The sequence below is a fragment of the Taeniopygia guttata genome, chromosome 1 (assembly GCF_048771995.1).
Source record: "Taeniopygia guttata chromosome 1, bTaeGut7.mat, whole genome shotgun sequence".
In the NCBI taxonomy this organism is placed as follows: Eukaryota; Metazoa; Chordata; class Aves; order Passeriformes; family Estrildidae; genus Taeniopygia; species Taeniopygia guttata.
In genome coordinates this window covers 110,660,528-110,679,329 of record NC_133024.1, presented here as the reverse complement: position 1 = coordinate 110,679,329, position 18,802 = coordinate 110,660,528, and the positions used below count along the sequence as shown (strand labels likewise).

General features: G+C 38.6%; 1 protein-coding gene across 3 annotated transcripts in view; it reads left to right on the top strand.

The window, feature by feature from the left end:
• The window catches only part of PKNOX1 (PBX/knotted 1 homeobox 1), a 39,087-nt gene extending 23,431 nt beyond the window's left edge, over positions 1 to 15,656 (top strand). For all 3 annotated transcript variants that reach the window (XM_030283498.4, XM_030283487.4, XM_012569511.5), the window contains 7 exons: positions 2,687 to 2,857; positions 4,206 to 4,305; positions 5,166 to 5,263; positions 7,358 to 7,486; positions 8,507 to 8,583; positions 10,122 to 10,294; positions 11,268 to 15,656. In XM_030283498.4, coding sequence (XP_030139358.1) covers positions 2,687 to 2,857; positions 4,206 to 4,305; positions 5,166 to 5,263; positions 7,358 to 7,486; positions 8,507 to 8,583; positions 10,122 to 10,294; positions 11,268 to 11,479 — 960 coding nt within the window. In that variant the 3' untranslated portion in view covers positions 11,480 to 15,656. The remainder of the gene's footprint in view (positions 1 to 2,686; positions 2,858 to 4,205; positions 4,306 to 5,165; positions 5,264 to 7,357; positions 7,487 to 8,506; positions 8,584 to 10,121; positions 10,295 to 11,267) is intronic.
• The last annotated feature ends 3,146 nt before the right edge of the window (positions 15,657 to 18,802 follow it).

Genomic DNA, 18,802 nt, shown 5'->3' with positions numbered 1-18,802 from the left:
CCAAACCATTCTAGGATTGTGTGAACATACACAAATCTCATGGCTACTTTATCTTCATACATTTCTCTGAAGTGATACTCCAGTTTTATTGCTACAGCTGAAAAGACTGAATCAGTTATAAAATGTCATTTTTCTGTGGCATATTCTATGCAGTAGCACTGAATGAAATATTACTGCTGCTGTGACCTGTCTGAAAACACTTCTTTGTATTACCTTTGTCCAACATGAGTTATTTTAACTCCTCCAACTTGAGTTATTTTATCAGGAGTCTTGATTTTTGTAGCTTTAAGGGAAAAGTGAACTTTTGATGACATTAAGTTTGGTCCACCTGTGCTGCAAGAGAGCAGGAGCCACATGGCCACAATTAATGTAGCTGTAAATGAATTAATAAGTCCTGGTGACAGGCATGGCATATTTACAAAGTTTTGTTTTCCTCCTAACCACAGCAGCACAGCTTCCTGAAGGAGTAGGGTGATGGAGAGGGGCCCTGCAGAAACCTGGATAGTGTTACTGAGTCTGGGTTTGTGGTTAATTTTGACTTTAATTCAATTTTCACCTCAAGCATCAACCATCAATTTTAAACTAAGCCAAAGCTGAAGAAAGAACTTTCATTTCTCCTCCAAGTACATGCTGATAAATAAACAGTACAAATTTAGCTAATGTTTAAAAAACCCAACTCTCTTGACTGAGCAAAAATAAACTAATCTCTATTATGGTCAAATACTATGTGTCCAAAAGCATATTTTGTTACCTCAGTTTTAGCTGAATGTTTAAAACACTCACTAGTATGATGTGCAATCTGTTAACTAGTTACACATGAAGAATTTTCTATTTTAAGATTTTTTTGTCTCTGAAACAGAGACAGAATTTCTTGAAAAACAGATGACCTTTGTTTTGTGTTAAAATTTAGTTACATTTGCATGCTTTAACTTTGTTGTGTTTAAAGATGCTTTAAGCACAGTTTAAACAGCAACCTAGGCTGGGTTGGAAAATGACTGGTTTGTGTCTCAGTGTTGGTCACTGCACTCAGTGTTTCAAAGGCTTTCAGTGTCAGAGGTCAAAAGAGTTACCAGATATTAATTTGGGTCAACTTCCTCAAATCTACAGCTCAGGTGTTTCTGCAGCTGTTTTTTGAAAGGTGTATTTTTTTTTTCTTTTTATCTCTGAGAATAAATATTTTTAAAAATAATTTCTTAATTTTTTTTCATCTTGTTTATTTTAACACACAGTTGTCTACACCGAGTGAGTGTCCTAGAACCTTAATTTATGTGTTTTCCACTCTGGGAGTGGCTGAAAAAACAGACACAATATCTGTCTTAATGAAAGCTAAATTGTCATGATGGGGAGCACACTCAAAATCTTTCCTGCCTTGATCTCCTCTGGGTGACTTGAGCAAAGGCATCTTCAGCTCCCAGTTGGCTTCTTGAGTTGGAAGTAATAGATTAGTTTGGAGGGTCTGATTTTCGTTCACTGGATTCAGTGCTCTGCCTAGGTAAATAGCCCCTCATACAGGACAGATTTTTCCAAATAATTGTAAAGTCAAGCTCTGCACTATGCTTCAAAATTGCAACAGTTCAGTTTCATGAAACTGAAGGATATTTGTCTCAGAGATCCAGCACAGCACAGAAAAGTTGGGGGTGGCATATTGTATAAAAAATAATTACTTTTCTGGTGTGTTGTGTACATATTTGAATGTCCTGGATTTCCTGCTGCTGCTAGACCATCTGGATTTGGTTTTAGCTTCTGATCTTCTGCCATGACCCTTACAATCACCTAAGCTATTTTTATGCAGTATGTATACCATTGGTTATCCAGGCTTACAGTTTTTTTCTCACAGTGAGCATGACAAGTATTCTCCTCACATACGTATCTCCTGTACTTGGATTTGAGCTTAAACATGGATTTTTAAAAAAATTTGGTGTAGTGCTTTGTATTTAATGTTTTGCATTTCAGAAATCAGTCTCCTCACCTTAAAGTTCTTAGAAGATTTTACCTGAGAGTTGTTCATCTTTGACATACAATCACAGAGGAGCTTAAAAGCTGTAGCACTGAAGAACTGTTTGATTACTTTAAGCTTTGTGGAACAGTGTGACTAAATTTGGGACCTCTTTATTCTAATTTTATTGAAAAATAAAAGCTTTCATCCTCCCTAGCAATCTGTGGAACAAATTTATGCTTAATCACAGGAGTGTCTTCTTTCTCACTGTATCTCAAACCTTTCTGGTTTCCTTGTGTCAGGTGTAGTGGAGCTGAACGTGGTGTTTCTGATTTATGGAGCTCCAGAGAAGTGCTGCTGGCCAAGCCTGTCCCAGCTCTGCTTTCCAGATCATTTCTGTGCATGGGATTCCCATCACTTCCAGTCTTGTGTGGGCTGTGACCCAGAGTTGCACAAGGGGGTTAAAGACCACATGGACATCCAGGCTCATCCTGTGCCCTGTGACACCTGGGCTGCTCTGTCTTCCTGAAGTGTCACACGTGACAAAAATCACTTTGTTGTCCTGTTCTCTTTCCCCTGTGTGGCAGCTTTATTTTGTTCCTTTCACATTCCAGGATTTAGCAATTTTAGCCTTAATTGGGTGATCTTTGTTACTGGGAAGCAGTGTTTGCTTAAATCTCACATAAAATATTTTTTTTAAAGAATAGTTATTTTGTTTCTGATTTTTTTTTTCCCAATTCTCTCCCTTAGATGGTAAAAGCAATCCAAGTTCTGCGTATCCATCTGCTGGAGCTAGAAAAGGTTAATGAACTCTGCAAGGATTTCTGTAGTCGTTACATTGCCTGCCTGAAGACAAAAATGAACAGTGAAACTCTATTAAGTGGAGAGCCTGGAAGTCCTTATTCACCTGTGCAATCTCAGGTGTGTTTCAAATACTGTTGTTCAGTGGAATTTTGCTTAGATTTCCTTAGGAAGTTACAGCTATGCTATCAGTTTGCAATCAGAGTTTCTGCAGTTTCCTGTATTCTCTCAAATCAGTTATTTAGAGTAGAAAAAGTTTTGTTTTGGTTTTTTCTTTGTTTGGTTTTTTTCTTTTTAGTGCCACTACCTGATGGACAAATCTGTTGCAATGTGCCAGAGCACAGAGTCAATTTTTTTATTGTCTATCTTCCTTTTATGATTCTCTCAGTTCAGCAAGTGGAGATATTCAGAATAGCCTGGATTTGCTATTTGATTGGAAGGAGGTTAGGAAACAGAATAAACAAAGAAGAAAAATTTTGCTTGTTAAGGCCTTTTGAGTTTACCTCCTTCATTAAAACATTGAGATGACTGATACATTTCACACACAATCTGTATTCTGGAATAAATAGACAATATCTGATGGATTAAAGTTGCAATATTGCATTTTCTGTATTAATTGATCACAATAGGTTATGGTTGATGGTTTTGCTGTCAGGTGCTGCAGAGTGAGCCCTGCCACCCCAGTACCCACTTGATCCTGTGTCTGAGGGCATTGTCCTTCTCTGAATTACTCATGTGTCTAATGCTCTGTATTAAAAAAAGCCCCAATGACTTTTAAACTTCACTTTCTGGACTCCTTATATAGGTTTTGATGTCTGGAAGTGTGGAAAGGAGATTCTAGAACCAGGCAAAACCATATTTTAAAAGATTGTTTCTGTATATGTCTTACAGTTTTCTGTAAAGACACAAGGGACCCATTTTGCATTTGCTATCAAAAGAGATTATTGATACATACTAAGGAAATGTGTAAGAGTTTGCATGTTCAGGGTTGAGTAAGAGCTATCTTGAGCAGAATAAAATATATTGAATATTTAATACATTATGTTCAAATTGAAGGAATTGAAGTAATAACTATAATTCTAAAGCTTTGATGCTTGTAATAAGAGCATCAAGGGTAATTTCATTTGTCCTTTCTCCCTCTTGCCTTTGGAAACTGTTTCTTATTCTTTATATACCTAGAAATAAAATGTCTCAAAATTGTTTCACATCTTCTCTAGCAGTTGCTTTCATGAGGGTTTTCAAAGGTAATGGTTGGTGATAATGAGGAAGTTAATGTAGGTAATGATGAACCCCTAATGAAATATCTTTCTCTTTGAAGGTAATCCTGTGATTAAACTCCAAACGTATTTTAGAGCAAAAAATACCTAAAACAAATTACAAAAATGCACAAGCATGCTTGATCTCCTTATGTGAAAAAAAAAAAAAAAAAGTTAAAAAATGTAAGCAACTAACTGTTTTATTTTTCTAGCAAATTCCAAGTGCCATTGCAGGCACACTCAGTCCCCAAGGGATCGTGGTGCCAGCATCAGCATTGCAGCAGGGAAATGTAACTATGGCAACAGTAGCAGGTATGACACACTAAAAACAACTGGCACCTTGCTCTTCATCTTGGTTTCCTTTATGCTTGTTACAAAAACTACACAAATATTTGAAAAAGTGTGTTTTAATAATAAAAAGTGTGTTTGAACAACTGAAAAGTTATTGTGGTACAGTCAAGTGCTTTACTGGTTTATGAATGTTTGTTTAATTTATGTGTTTTCCAAGTATGTCTGTGGGAGTGACAGTTACATATATAATATTAAGAGATCTTAATGTGCAACACTACACTTGTTAAATTTTCATAGACTATGGTGTTTGACTTTTTTTTTGCCTTTAAAAAGAAGAATTCTATTTGACAAAAAATGCATTACCTAAACCATTGCACTTGTTGGCTGCCTTATGCTCCTTGGAGTTTGGAACCACACCTACAAATCTGTAAAATCCTCGATGTCCTTGTTATATGGAAATTACATTTGAGATGAAGTGTTTAGTCTTGCCTCTCAGCAAGGTTTTAAATCAAACCCAGCTGCCCTGAGAACTGGCCACACTGAGGTGTGATTTTGGTGTTGTGACCTTCATTGGTTGAAGACTTAGCTCAGTTAAAACAACATGAAGAACTGTTTTATAGCCTGATAATAATGGCATTTTCCTTTGGAAATAGATTCAGAATGCCTAAAATACAGGGAAATAGAATTAAAATTTGTACAGTTTTTTGTGAATGGATGAAGATTTTAGTGTAGCAAAGAGCACATCTTGCATGCTGACTAGAAAAGAGTAATTGATATATTATTAAAAGTCTTGTGTGGTATGCAGTGCTGATGTGTTTAAAGAGAGTAATACTTGAAGGGCTTTTTCTTCCCCATAATCTGTGTTTCTGTTTTGCTTCAAGGGGGGACAGTGTATCAGCCAGTCACTGTGGTCACTCCACAAGGACAAGTGGTGACACAGGCACTGTCACCTGGGACTATTCGGATCCAGAACTCTCAGGTTTGTTCCATAAGCTCCACAGTATGATGTTCTGGCTGGAAATACATCTCAGTGGGTTTAGGAATTTTGATTTAAATTTGACACACTGGCAGAACAAGCTGCCAGTTATACAAATACATGTCAGTGGGTTTAGGAGTTTTGATTTAAATTTTTCACACTGGCAGAACAAGCTCTGTGTACACACAGAGTAATTAATTGTAAATTGGTGTGGCCACTGCTGTGGGAGGTACAGGTTGTAGGATATGTCACAAGGTCCCCCTTGCCACAAGAGCTCATCAGAGTTCCTGCCTTTTAATTGTCTTCCTTTACTGATGCCAGAAGAGTTATAGTTATGTGAAATTAAAAAAAAAAAAAAAAAACCACAAACTAAAATAAAAAAACCCACCTCTAAACCCAATCGACAACAACAAAACAAAATAACAACCAAAACAAAAAAAAACAAAAAAAAAACCCACACCCATGCAAACTAAAAACTCCTCTGAATCAAATTAATGCTTTTTCAATTATTAAAACTTTTCTAATAATTTAACTTTGTTTATGGCTGGATAGATTTAATGTATTACATTAAGGTACCACACTTCTGTTGTGAGAAATTAGATTTTTTTTAACAATGGCAACCAATGCAACTGTGAAAATATGTATTTCAGAGTTTATCTATTCTGAGAAGCATTTTTCTATAAAACCTTCAAAATATTAAGTTGAGACTCTGGGAGATCCTCAATTTTGTCTCCTTATACCCTAAAATATGAGGGCCAGCACTCTTTTGTGGTAGGCTCTTAAGAGTTAGATCTGAAGAGTTCAATGAAACAACTGAAAAAAAAAGAAACATGAAAACTAGACCATCTTGTGGTGCAGAAAACCTTGCTAGCTTTCTCTGGAAGTGGAAAACCAAATCTTCCTGGAATCTGGATTTAATTAGAAATGTGAATGAGGAGTTCCCATCTCCACAGCATAAAATCTGTTGGTAATCATTGACTCACTGGTTTCTTTTCCCCCTTATTCTGGCCCTCCAACCAAAAAAGTGTGCACAGAGTGTTCTTTGAATTGGCAGGAGCAAATCTGTACTCAGCCATGTTCCCCTAGAACACAGACAGCTCTGTCCTCACACACCTCTCAGAAAGAAATGTGTTAAATTACTCTCCTGGACTGAAGGGATTTTGAAAAATTGGTGGGTTTTTTTACCTTTTATGCAAAAAACTAAAATACTGAGAGGAAAATAATGCCTCTAGCCTATAAATAAAAAGAACTTGACCTTCTGTATGCATCTGTGACTAATTTTGATATTAGTGGGAATCTCCAAACCCACCTATGCAAAGGTCACAAATTGAAAATCTTTCTTCAGTGTCTTCTTTTTCAGTGTTTCAGAATGCTGTGCAGGTAGGGAAAAAACACTGTGGAAAAGATATTGAAAGTTCATTATGAAGCCTCCATATGCAAGCAGGTTATTTAAAATGCAAGACATTACTTTGGAAATTAAAATATTCTCCAAATACACATTTGTAGAAATTTGATAGCCTAAACCTTGTTTAAAACTAATTTCCTACATATTGATTAGCTTAAGAAATTGCTCCAATTTGTCTGGAAAACCTGATTTAGAATTATTTTGGTTACAATTGTCTGAAATATAATCTTATATGACAGCACATAAATTGTGCTGTTTCTGTCTATTTCTGCATAAGCATTTAAGAATGTATTCCCCAACGTTCAGATAACCAATGTACAAATGATTTCATGGATCCATAGGAAGTAAAAAACAAAGAGAAAGGAATATTTAGGAAGTAGTATGAATGTTGTGAATTATAGGTTCTGCTGTGTGGATTTTAATGCTCTTTGAGCATTTAATGCATTTATTTAGCAGGATCTTTAGCATCTTTGTTTGCAACTGCAGCGTAATAATTAATTTTACTTTATCCTTTATTTAAATCTTAAATCAGTAATATGTTCCATAGTTGTTTGTTTGCACACAGTGAGTATATTCAAGACATTCAAGCCTAATTTCCTTTTATTCCTTCTGTAAATGAGTTGTTCATTTATTGATACAGAACTGCCACGACTATGTTAACTGCTTTATTTCTCCTAAAATTAAATGTGCAGCTCCAGTTGCAATTAAACCAAGATCTAGGCATCTTGCATCAAGATGATGGCTCATCAAAAAATAAGAGAGGAGTTCTTCCCAAGCACGCTACAAATGTGATGAGATCTTGGCTTTTTCAGCACATAGGGGTAAGGACTGAGCATGGTCTGGTTTTTATGTAGCTCTTTTGTGTGGTCTCTTAAAATTTTTCTTCATAAACAAGGTGAATTTATTCTGTTGTCAGTTATGGAATCTCAGTTCAGCTTTCCCTGGAGTCATTTGGAGTAGTTCCACAGTCTAATGCTGGTTGACTTTTATTAATATTTTAATAAATACGTTACATTTGTACTGCATAGTCTCAGTCAGTGCTGTTACAAGGAGCCTTTCTTCATTTCACTGTGTTGAGGACTTAATGCACTCTGCACCCTGGTTCATGGCACAAGGAAAAGTAATTCCACCTGTATTTTGCAGTGTTTTAGGGGTATTTTTGACCAAGGAAAATTTCACATTTTCTGTCTTTATCTCCTTTCCAATCCTTCTGATGTGTACCAAGCGTGTCACTATCTGCTTGTGCTTCAAATTGTCATCCCTTTGCATGAATACTTTGAAAGGATAAATGTCTCTCAAGCTATTACAACATAGAATTGATTGATATTTTGCCTTTTACAACTGGTTTGCAGCAGAGAACTGATCCAAGGAAGCTGCATGTGCACTTCTTGTGTTACGTGCCCTGTCCTCATCTGCTTAGAGCAGCTTTATTTAACTCCAGTGCTCCTTTATTTGACTGAGTGCTCCTCAGTTCTCTCATATGACACTGCCCTGGCCAGCAGAACTAATCAGAGCTGCTCACATGCTGTGCTGCCCAGGGATCACGCTCTTTAATAAAGACTGTCAGCCATGAGAAGCTTTTTCTTCTGAATTACACAGCAGCAGCTTCATGGTGCCACAGACACTCTCTAGGATAAAATCAGTTTTTGTGTAGTAAAGCACTCTTTGTTGAATTATTTTTATCTATAGAAGTTTGTGAGGTTTCTAAGGTTTGTGTTTTCATGAGTCAGGTGGCCTTAATCCACCCGTTTTAATCAGATGTAATCAAGGAGTTCTTATTTTTGATGAGGAGATGAAAAACAAGCTTATGCCTTTTTTGTTTGCTTTTCTGGCCTCTGTAGCATCCATATCCAACAGAGGATGAGAAGAAGCAGATTGCAGCACAAACAAATTTGACACTACTCCAGGTTAACAATTGGTAAGAGCAAAGCCCTTAATATCTGTCCTTGCCTCCATGTGCTTACAGCTCAGAAATAGTGAGGAGGATAACTTGGACATCTGGAGCTGAACTTAAATATTCTACATATGTTACAAAACATGTATAGAAATACAAGAGCTATGCACTGGCACACAAGCACGTTATTTTTATAAACTATAATAATACTCATGTCATTTAAATTATATAAGGAGTCGAGAAAACATTGCAGCATTAAGAATTGTGTTCTGTTCCAGTGCTGAGAGAGGTGGAAGTACTCTCATCTCTCTTCTGCAAGTAAAACAGCTGAAATCTGAACGCATTTGGTGGCCTGGTGGCTGCAGATGTTTAAGAAGTTGCTGTTAACAGATTCTGTTCTTGTATCAAAGGATGCTCTCCTGAGCACTGGTGTCTGAATGGAGAGGCAGTTCCTCAGCTACACCAGTTCATGCTTCAGCAGGTTTTGTCACGTCTTGTCTTTCCTGGAGGTGTAAGATAAGACACCTGCCTTGCAGAAGAGAGGAGGGAAGGTGCTGCCACGTGTCCTATGGCATCAGTTGTGGCATCAGTTCCTAAAATTGCTGCAGCAAAGTCCCACTGGGATCTGCCTCAGATTTCAAAGATGACGCTGGCTGTGAGGTTGTGGAGGGGTCCAGGGGGGAAATAGTCAGGATAGTGACAGAACACCGTTTCCAAAAGTGGAACAGTATGACTGTGCCTGTGTGACATGTGGCCATGGAGCTCTGTGCTGGGATCTGACTGCTGTCTGTGCAGAGCATTGTATTACAGCTTAGGAACCTGCCAGCTGCACCTGATTTCCTCCCATTGCAGGTAAACTTGGGAGCTGGATGTGTTTTGTGATATTTAGAAATGATGTCTTCAGTCACAACTCTCTGCCATAACTCACTATGTTGAAGTTTATTCCATTTAAGTATTTTCTTGTTCACTAGCAGAAAGGGGAAGGGCAGCAATTAGCATGCTAAAGTTAGCAAGTGAAATTCAGAGAACTAAAAGGAATCAGGACACATCTGAAAAATGTGTTCGCTGTCATCTCGTGGGTCAGGAGCCAGCCCTTGGAAAGCCAGGGAGCCTGTAAAATAAGTAATGCAGAAGCTTAAGGGAGTAAATGAAACCAGACCAAACAAAGCAGGTTAGGCAGGGGCTAGACTTTAGGTGAACCCTAATGAAAGGAGTATCAGCTTTCTGAGCTGGGCTGTCAGCAGGTTTTCTGGTGCTTAGTTTTTAATAAGATCCTGAAGTGTACATCTGTTGTGCTGTCTGGAGAATTTTTCCTTCTAAGGTGGGGGAAAAATGCTGTTAGTTGCAAAATGATAGAAGTGCTTTCTTAGCTACGTTGCCAAAATTGAAGGATGCTGGTGTTCTAGGAGTGGTTCTACACTTTAAAAAGAATGGGAAGCCCAGCTGATAAAAGATTTCATATTTTTAATTTTTTTTTTCCTGCTGCATACTTTGTGAATGTGAGAGAGATGGAATTTACAGCCAACTGGTCCTAAGTTCACCCTGCCCTCGATTGTATTTAGGTTTATCAATGCCAGAAGGCGAATTCTTCAGCCAATGCTGGATTCCAGTTGTTCTGAAACTCCAAAAACAAAGAAGAAAACAGCCCAGAACAGACCAGTGCAGAGGTTCTGGCCTGACTCCATTGCCTCAGGAGTTGCTCAGCAGCAATCGAACGAGCTCACGATGTCAGATGGTGAGGAGAGCTGCCTGAACATGGATAATCAAGTTAATTCCTCTCTGACAGGGAGAGGGAGGGTTTGATGACTGTGGTGGGAGGGGAAACTTCTGGATATTTCATTATAAATGTGGTTTTAATCTGGGAAAGCATAACAGAAATGTGTCACTTTTTTCCTGTCTTTAACAGTTTTCTGTGGTTTAAGCAAGGGTATTGTATTGGAATTTGTGTTGGGAAACTTGCTTTTGTTTCCAAAGTTATGAAATGACAGAATAAAAGATATAAAACTGAGATGTACAGCTGAGTTCTCTCTGTGTGCACATCAGGAGTGTCCTGTTGGATGAGCAGCACTCAGCTTCAGCTTTATGGCTGAGCAGCTGCAATTCCACATCTGCCTCATGTGCTTCCACTTGAACAATGAGAGGCAGGAAAATGTCATAGAGCCTCCACAGATTTTGACTGAAGTAACTTCCTCAGTGTCAGATGAAACAAAAAGATTTTATTTAAGAAAGCTAAGTAACTGCTTTAATGCCAGGATCGTCCTTTCTGTCCTGCTGCTTGATGCTTTATTCTTTCCAGTTTGTAACAAATTTTCCTTCAGCCTCTGCTGGATCTGACAACAACTTTATCCATTGAAGTTACCTTGAATCTGAACACTCCCCTTTTTCTGCAATGAATTAAGCTGGAATACTGTGCAGAAATGGCCTTGTGATGGCTTGATTGGAGAATTGCTGTAGTGGGTGTCCATAAGGCAGATTTTAAGATTCACAACACAAAGTTTAGGATTCCTGACCAACCCAATTCTGGCATTTCCTGACATTTAAGTATTTGACAGCCTCTATATCTTTTATTTTAATGTAGTTCCTTAAGTTTCTGTGGTGGGTTGATTGGAAACAACTATTCTGGGGTAACTGTTGATTAGAAAAAAGCTCCGTTAGGTATAAGCAGAAGGCAAGAAAGGTGCTGAAGTGCTGTGGTTGTGCTCCTGCAGGTGCTGTCGTGACCATCACAGCTCCAGTGAACATGAATGTAGACAGTCTGCAGTCCTTGTCCTCAGATGGTGCCACCCTGGCTGTGCAGCAGGTGATGATGGCAGGGCAGAGCGAGGACGAGTCCGTGGACAGCGGCGAGGACGACGGGGGAGACCTCTCGACAGCAAATATCAGTGGGCTGGTCCTGGATAACAGCGACTCTCTGCAGTAGGAAGGCAGAGAGCCTGGAGAAAAACACTTAGGAAAAAGAGTGGACTGACTGACTGACTTTTTATAGTTTGCACAGCAAACATTTTACACAAGTTTTATTTCTAATATGTTTTATATGTAGATATAGAAGGGTGCACTTTTTTGTATTTCATAGTAAGCTTAAAGAGTGTTTTTGCAGGTGCAGCAACTTCTTTCAAATGTGTTTTGGTTTTTTTTTTTTGTTTTTATTTTCCTTTCCTTATTTCAGAAAATTATATCTAGTAATATAAAGAACCATGTAAGCACCCCTTTGTTCTCTGAATTGGAAGTGCTGCAGTTTCTGATGAATTATGCAGTTTCAATTAGTGCTGTTATTTAACACAGCCTTTGATGAGCAGGTGATGTAAATTTAAAGCATGTGACACTAGTGTGTGAAACTTGATTATTGAGTTAGATGCATATATTTGAAAGATGCTTCTGCACCTTAAAAACTGCTAGTCTGAGGTGGACAGCAACACACATAAAAAGAAACTGTTGATGTGTGATTCAGTAGAGAATGTATGGCAATTTAAATAAGTTTAGTTTCTCTCATAGTCCGTGAGCCTGTTTATCATTTGCTATAAAAACTCCTATTTTTACCTTGCTGGGGTTATTGGATAAAAAAAAATATTTTTATAAATTCACTAGAAATTGGGATGACAACTGTATTAAGCAGGAGGAAAAAAAAATTTCCAGAGGGGAAAAATAAATGTTTAGTATTCCTATTTGGAAGGTCTGAAAATTGACCCAATTTAATAAACAAGCCTACAGTAGCATTCTATGATTCTCAGCTATCCCACAGTGATATACTATATTTGATAATAGCATAAGAAGGGCCCACTGTTTGATGGGATTTTGATATTGTCAAACATTGATTTATATTATGTGTAAACTAATATTCAAATTGCATAACTCTGTATCTAGACTTGTATCTGAAAATATTTGCTAAATGAGTATTCAGGTAAGTAAGTTCAAACACCCACAACTTTTCCAATTATTAGAGAAATTTAACATTTTATAGTTTGTACAACTGAATCTAAAAAATGAAAGTTGCCTACTATACAGTCATGAATTCTGCTATTTTATTGCATTTGAAATATTTTCCCCTAATACAAAAAGAAAAATATAACATGAATTTATATCGAATTTCTTCAGATCTGAAGTTTACTACCAGAATATACAGCAGGCTTTGTTAGAGTAGGAAATCCTTGTGTGTCATTTAAAAAACAAAGAGCTGGTGATAAAAACAGCTGGGTTTTGGTTTGATTTTGTTTTGGGATTTTTTTTTGTTTGTTTTATTGTGGTAACAGTTCATTTCTTTCATTTTCCCGAAGTTTGAAGTCTGTGATTGTCTATCCATGAATGCTTGCTTTTGGAACTTTGTATTTCCCTTTGTTGAGTACAAATAAGAGATTCAAGAGCCTCATGGTATGATCAACACCCTCTTTTGTCCCTGTCCATTTGTCACAGTGTTGGCTTAGATCAGAGCCAGAATTTCCTTCTGATTTTGACCAAATCTGAGTGTGTTTCTAACGTGACAGGGAGAAAAGTGGTCACCTTTAGAAGCTTCAGACACTGCATTTGAACAAAGCCCTTTGGCAGATGCAAATATTTAATGGAATACTTAATTTTTGCTTCTCAGAACACTCAGGCACATGCTGAGGTCCCCTTGATTTCAGGAGGATGAAGGAATGTGCTGCTGGACATGCTGAAGAGGCTGGAAGCTGCTCATGGCAGATTGTCTTCCCAGGCAAGGTTCAGTTGGTAGGAAGAAAAGCTTCAGGAAGAAGTATCAGTGGCATGGCCATACACACATGGAGAATAACAGGAGTTTGCAGTGTCTGGGAGTTTTTTTTTTTTTTTAATGGTTTTTACTCAACAAAAGAGGTGTTTCTGCTCTGGCTCTCACTGAGTCCTGGCTGAGGATCTTCCTTAGTTCAAGTGCTGTCATGAACTGCTCCACTGGACTGGTGATTTCTAAGAATTTGTTTATTTCTGACTTCTCTGCTTTGCCACTGATGTGCCGTGTTTGTTAAACAGCACAGTAAATGAATAATGAAAGATGAATTAGGAAGGCTTTGACATAGCATGGCTATCTCAAAGGCTGCTGTCAAATCCAGTTTGACCCTAAAACACTTTAAAAGACAAACCATGTACAAATCCTGCTCCTTTGGAAGCATTCAGCCTACTGCCCCTACAGAAGATAGCTCAGATTACTGGAACTCAGATTCTCTATTTTTGTTTTTAATTGTTTTTAACTCCAAGAGTGCTTCATTACCCCCACCATTTCCATTCAATAGCAGGTTATATTTGTTGGTTTGTTTGGGGTTTTTATTGGAAACAACCAGGCCTCAGGGTTTGCAAACTTCTGAAAGTTTATTTTTCAGAAAGAAGCCATTTTCTAGTTAGCTTTTTTTTTTTTTTTTCTTTTAATTATTACTCCCCCCACCTTACATGCAGCAGAAGTTCTATTCTTCCAAAACATGACCTTGTCTTCAGCTACTTTATCAATTCCTGGAGACTGAAGTTGACAGAATTTACTGTGAAAGGGGAATATGGAATAGTTTTACTGTCAGATTAGAAACATTAAAAAAATATAAGGACTTGAATTCCTAAAACTGAAAACCCTTCACCAGTGTAAAAGTATTGCTTAACATGTGAAACTCAAATATTTTCTTTCAATTCAGTGAGAATTCTGTAGTGGGTGTGAACTGCCGGGAAGTGCTTGTTCTTTTCATGATTTAAAAGAAGAAAAAACAAATAGAGTCTTTTTTTTTTTTTTTTTTTTTCCCTTTCCCTGTGTAGGAAAGATTGCTGGTTTCAGGAAAGCATCACCATTGAGGAAAGGTACATGTTTACATTAGTTAAAAAGTCTTTTCAGGGGACCTGACTTCAAGTCTGTGTATAACTCCCCCTGCCTCCAATTAAACTCATATTTGTATGCAGTAGAACTAATTTGGTTTTTGAATCAATGTGATTCTTCTGCAAATACGATCATTTAAACTTTTATATATTTTTTTTTCAATCTAACCCAAACCAGGTTTCTCAGTCCAATTTTTTCAATATTCCTCGAACAGGCAAGGCAATTTTCTGGTTTTTTGTTGGTTTTTTTTTTTAACTTTGGAAGCATTGCGGTTCAGTAAATCAATTCCAAAACGATCAGGATAAGTTTCTGAATGACTGTTACGAAGAAATAATCACGTCAGAAAATACTGAGAACCAACTCTGGCTCTGCAGGAGGTTTTCTCCATCTGGATTTTGTGTCCCAGTGGAGTCCTGCTGACCTCAGGGAAGCTCCAGAGATCCATGTCAGGCTGCATTTGCATTTTCCTGGTTCCTGATCTCTCTCAGGAATCTTTTGGAGCCTTGCCTGCACACTTGGGTCTTCTTCCAGTGGAAACATGGCAACCTGGGGTGCAACAATTTTTTTTTTTTTTTTTTATGTTCAAAATGAAGCCAGACTCATGGTGAGGAATTGCAGTTCCCAGTTCCTGTGCTTCCAAAGTAGCTTCAGGTTTATGGATGTTGGAGTGGAATAGGAGCACACGTGGCTCAAGCCCCAGCTCTGATCCCCCCTGGGCCATTCCCTGGGGAGCTGGACTCGTTCCCTGGGTCCTTTCCACCTCAGAGTCTTCTGTGAAATAATACCTGGATTTGTTTCTGGAAGAATCACAAGTCCACCTTCCTAACTTTAGGAATTTGGCAGCCCACGGGATACAACAAAGCCTTTCCAAGGGATGATAGTTGCACTTCAACAAACAAAAATCCAGAACACCCTGTGTTTTGAAAAATTGGAACACATGCTTTTAATTGTAATTCAAGTTGATTTAGCATTTTATTTTCTGAAGTTGAGTCGTCTTGGGAGAAAAAAAATGAATTAAGTATTTGTCTATGCAAGACACAAATGTCAAAAATGTGTGAATTACCCATCTTTAGGTACTGTATTGTTATTGTCTTTCTGACTTCTGTTCCTTTGATAAGTCTCTTCAACCTTTCAGCCTTACATTTGGCTTAGAGTTGAAAAGGCAAAATGTAGCTTTGAAATCCTGTTGGAAATGTAACTAACCTTCGTTCCCTCATGAAAATCTCGCATGTCAAACAATTAAGTGAAATGTTTTGGTTTCTGATAATAAATTCAAACTCTCACCACCTCCTGAAAACAGCATATCCATGAACTTGCAGGTGTTACTGTGGTGTGCAAACCTCCCCACCATCAGCTGGATGCACTTTGCTCTTCACTCTGCAGCAGGGCTGAGGACAGGAGCAGGTTCATTTTGCCAAACTCAAACTCAGCGTGGATTCCTTCCCCCCTCCCCTGCCATGCTAAACTCCTTCAGAGTCCTTCTGGCTTGTTTAATTTTCCAGTCCTACAGTAACCTGATGGCCCAGTGCAAAATGCAGTGAAATTGGCATTTCTGAATTGAAATGTGCTTTTCAGTCTTTGCCCAAATCAGGTAATTTGTTCATTCCTGTCACCTGGAGATACAAAATCCGTTCCTTTCCTGTGACTTGGTTCTTTAGGACCTGCTGAGTGATCACAGTTGGTTTTGCCAGAGAAAAGCAAGGTGTGAGAAGGGAGGGGAATGCCTTTCCAACCTTGTAGATACCCAAAAAGACTCATGGTGTTAATTAAATCCAGTGTTTCAGGTCTTGACAGAAGCTGCTCATAACCTGCCCAAGGATTAGCAGCACTGGGTCTGTACAATTGACAATCTTTAACATGTGAACCCTGTAACTTTTCTTTCCTTGGTTGTTAAGGGATTTTGAAGCAATTGCTCTATCAAGGGATGAAATTAAAAATGAGAATATGCTTCATGGATGATTTATTTTTACACTGCTGCTCTCTGTGAACAGAAAAAGCACATTTTGGAAGCAAAGCATTTACATTGCTTTAACAGTATTGTTTGGCTGAAAGACAAATGCATTTTCAGGAAATCTTGAGCATAGTTTCAAACTATTTAACCAGTTCTTGGCCAGGGAAAGTTCTTGGCCTTTGTATTTGTTTGGGGTTTCTTGTTTATGCAAATGAAGAAAAATGTTTACTAGTTCTTACCAGTGTGGGGATTTTTATTACACATTTGTAACGTAGGAGCAGCTTGGATGAATGAAAGAATTAGCAGGTAAATAGTCCACAATGTTTGTGACTTTGGGTGGGTTTTTTTTTGTTGTTATTTCAAAATTATTAATTAAAATGGCATGGACATCAAACTTCAAGTAATGGTTCCACGCATATATGGTAGTGACTTATTTGAAAATACTTCCTCTCTGCAAATCCCATGTGTTAGCTTGTTTAGCCAGATTTTAATACATTTCTAAAATTACCATATTCTACCAAATCAGAAATCTTCAGGAAATGAGCAGCTCCTTTTTTACAAGATTCTTCTCAGCTAAGAATCTCAAACTCATTTCATATCCAGCGAGTCCTGCTCAGCAGAGATTAAATCAGATGTGGGTACCCTTGGATTTACTTCTGCTGAGTATTGGGGCATTATTTATTCCTGCTGGAGCATTTTTTATTCCTGCAGTCTCTTCCCCAACATCTGGCATGGTGACACCCACGAGTGCCTCCAGAAGGGAAGAAGACAGATTTTGGATCATGTTTTGTGGTTAGAGGGTTAATCTGTGGATAGATGAGTAGTTTGTGTTCTAGACAAAGGAGTATTTATCATTTCCTTGTCTGGCATTAGAAGAGTGTCTGAGAGTAGTGCCAATAACTCCTGGTGATATAACTGGAAATAATTTTAACTCCATTGCTACCAGGGAGCAATTTTTTTCCTTAATCTGCAATGAATAAAGAACCCAACAAACAAAAAAATCCCCCACCTGTAAAGTACAAAGGGGAATGGCTTCAGACAGAGAGCAGGGTTAGATTAGGTACTAGAAAGATTCTCCCCTGTAAGGGTGGTGGGACCCTGGCACAGGTGCCCAGAGCAGCTGTGGCTGCCCCTGGATCCCTGGCAGTGCCCAAGGCCAGCTTGGACACTGGGGCTTGGAGCAGCCTGGGACAGTGGGAGGTGTCCCTGCCATGGCAGGGAAGTTGAAATTGGATTATCTTTAAGGTCCATTCCAACCCAAACCATTCTGTGATTATATGGTTATATCAACTAAATTAGGTCCCATATGGAGTATTTTCAGTTGGATGGTTTCAAATTCCCCGGAGAGATAAATCACCTCTTCAAGAAGCCATTATAGGAATCACAAGTAAATAGTTGTAAATAACTGGTGAGCTGGTTTGCTTTTGTGGAGTATCCATTTACAAAGTCCTTTAGTCTGCAGCTTAGGGCTGTTCCTAAATAACTCTCTTCATAAAAACTGGAGCAATATCCTCAAAGCTGAAACAAAGGAGAATAAACTACACAGTGTGAAATGAGGATTCTGCAAAAAACACCCAACAAGATGGCTGGGACACATATTAGGTATTTATTTATCCATATATAAATTCATGCAAATTCAGAGTGTGTGAGATCTGTGGGATTACATCTGTCATTTCTTTAAAACACAAAATGAAAAATCACTATTTAGATACCCTCCTAAAATCTGAACACAGTGTGACATGTGCAGGTAAAGTTTGGTTTGTCTTCCTGATGCAACTGAGGTGTCCTCGAGGGCTTGTGAAGTAATCAGGGAAAATCTGTGGGTATTTACCTTCTGTATTGGACTTTGGTGTCACTGCTGGCACAAAACAGGAGCTGAGGCCCTTGGAACTACTCTTGAAAATTATTCCTTGCACATTTTTCATTAACTTGATCCTGAATCCTGAATACGAACTGATGCATACGCACTAAATGTGACTGTGGTAATAAAAATTAATTTCGATAATTTTTTGCTAAGATCCAAGAATTTTTCAAGTTACATTTTTAGAAGTCTTGAAGAAATATGCAGATCATACTGGGCAGGGATTGTCCCTCTGTGCTGGCTCTGAGAGGCCCCTCGAGGGCTGTGCCCAGTTCTGGTCCTGCAGGAGAGACCTGGAGGGGCTGGAGCGTGTCCAGGGCAGGGAACGGAGCTGGGAACGGGCTGGAGAATTCCTGAGGGAGCTGGGAAGGGGCTGAGCCTGGAGAAAAGGAGGCTCAGGGGGAACCTTGTGGCTCTGCACAGCTCCTGCCAGGAGGGGACAGCCGGGGGGTCGGGCTCTGCTCCAAGGGAACAGGGACAGGACAAGGGGAAATGGCCTCAGGCTGGGCCAGCAGAGGCTCAGCTGGGACAGCAGCAGCAATTTCCCCATGGAAGATGTTGTTAAGCATTGGAAGGGGCTGCCCAGGGAGGTTTGGAGTCCCCATCCCTGGAGGTGGCACTCAGAGCTCTG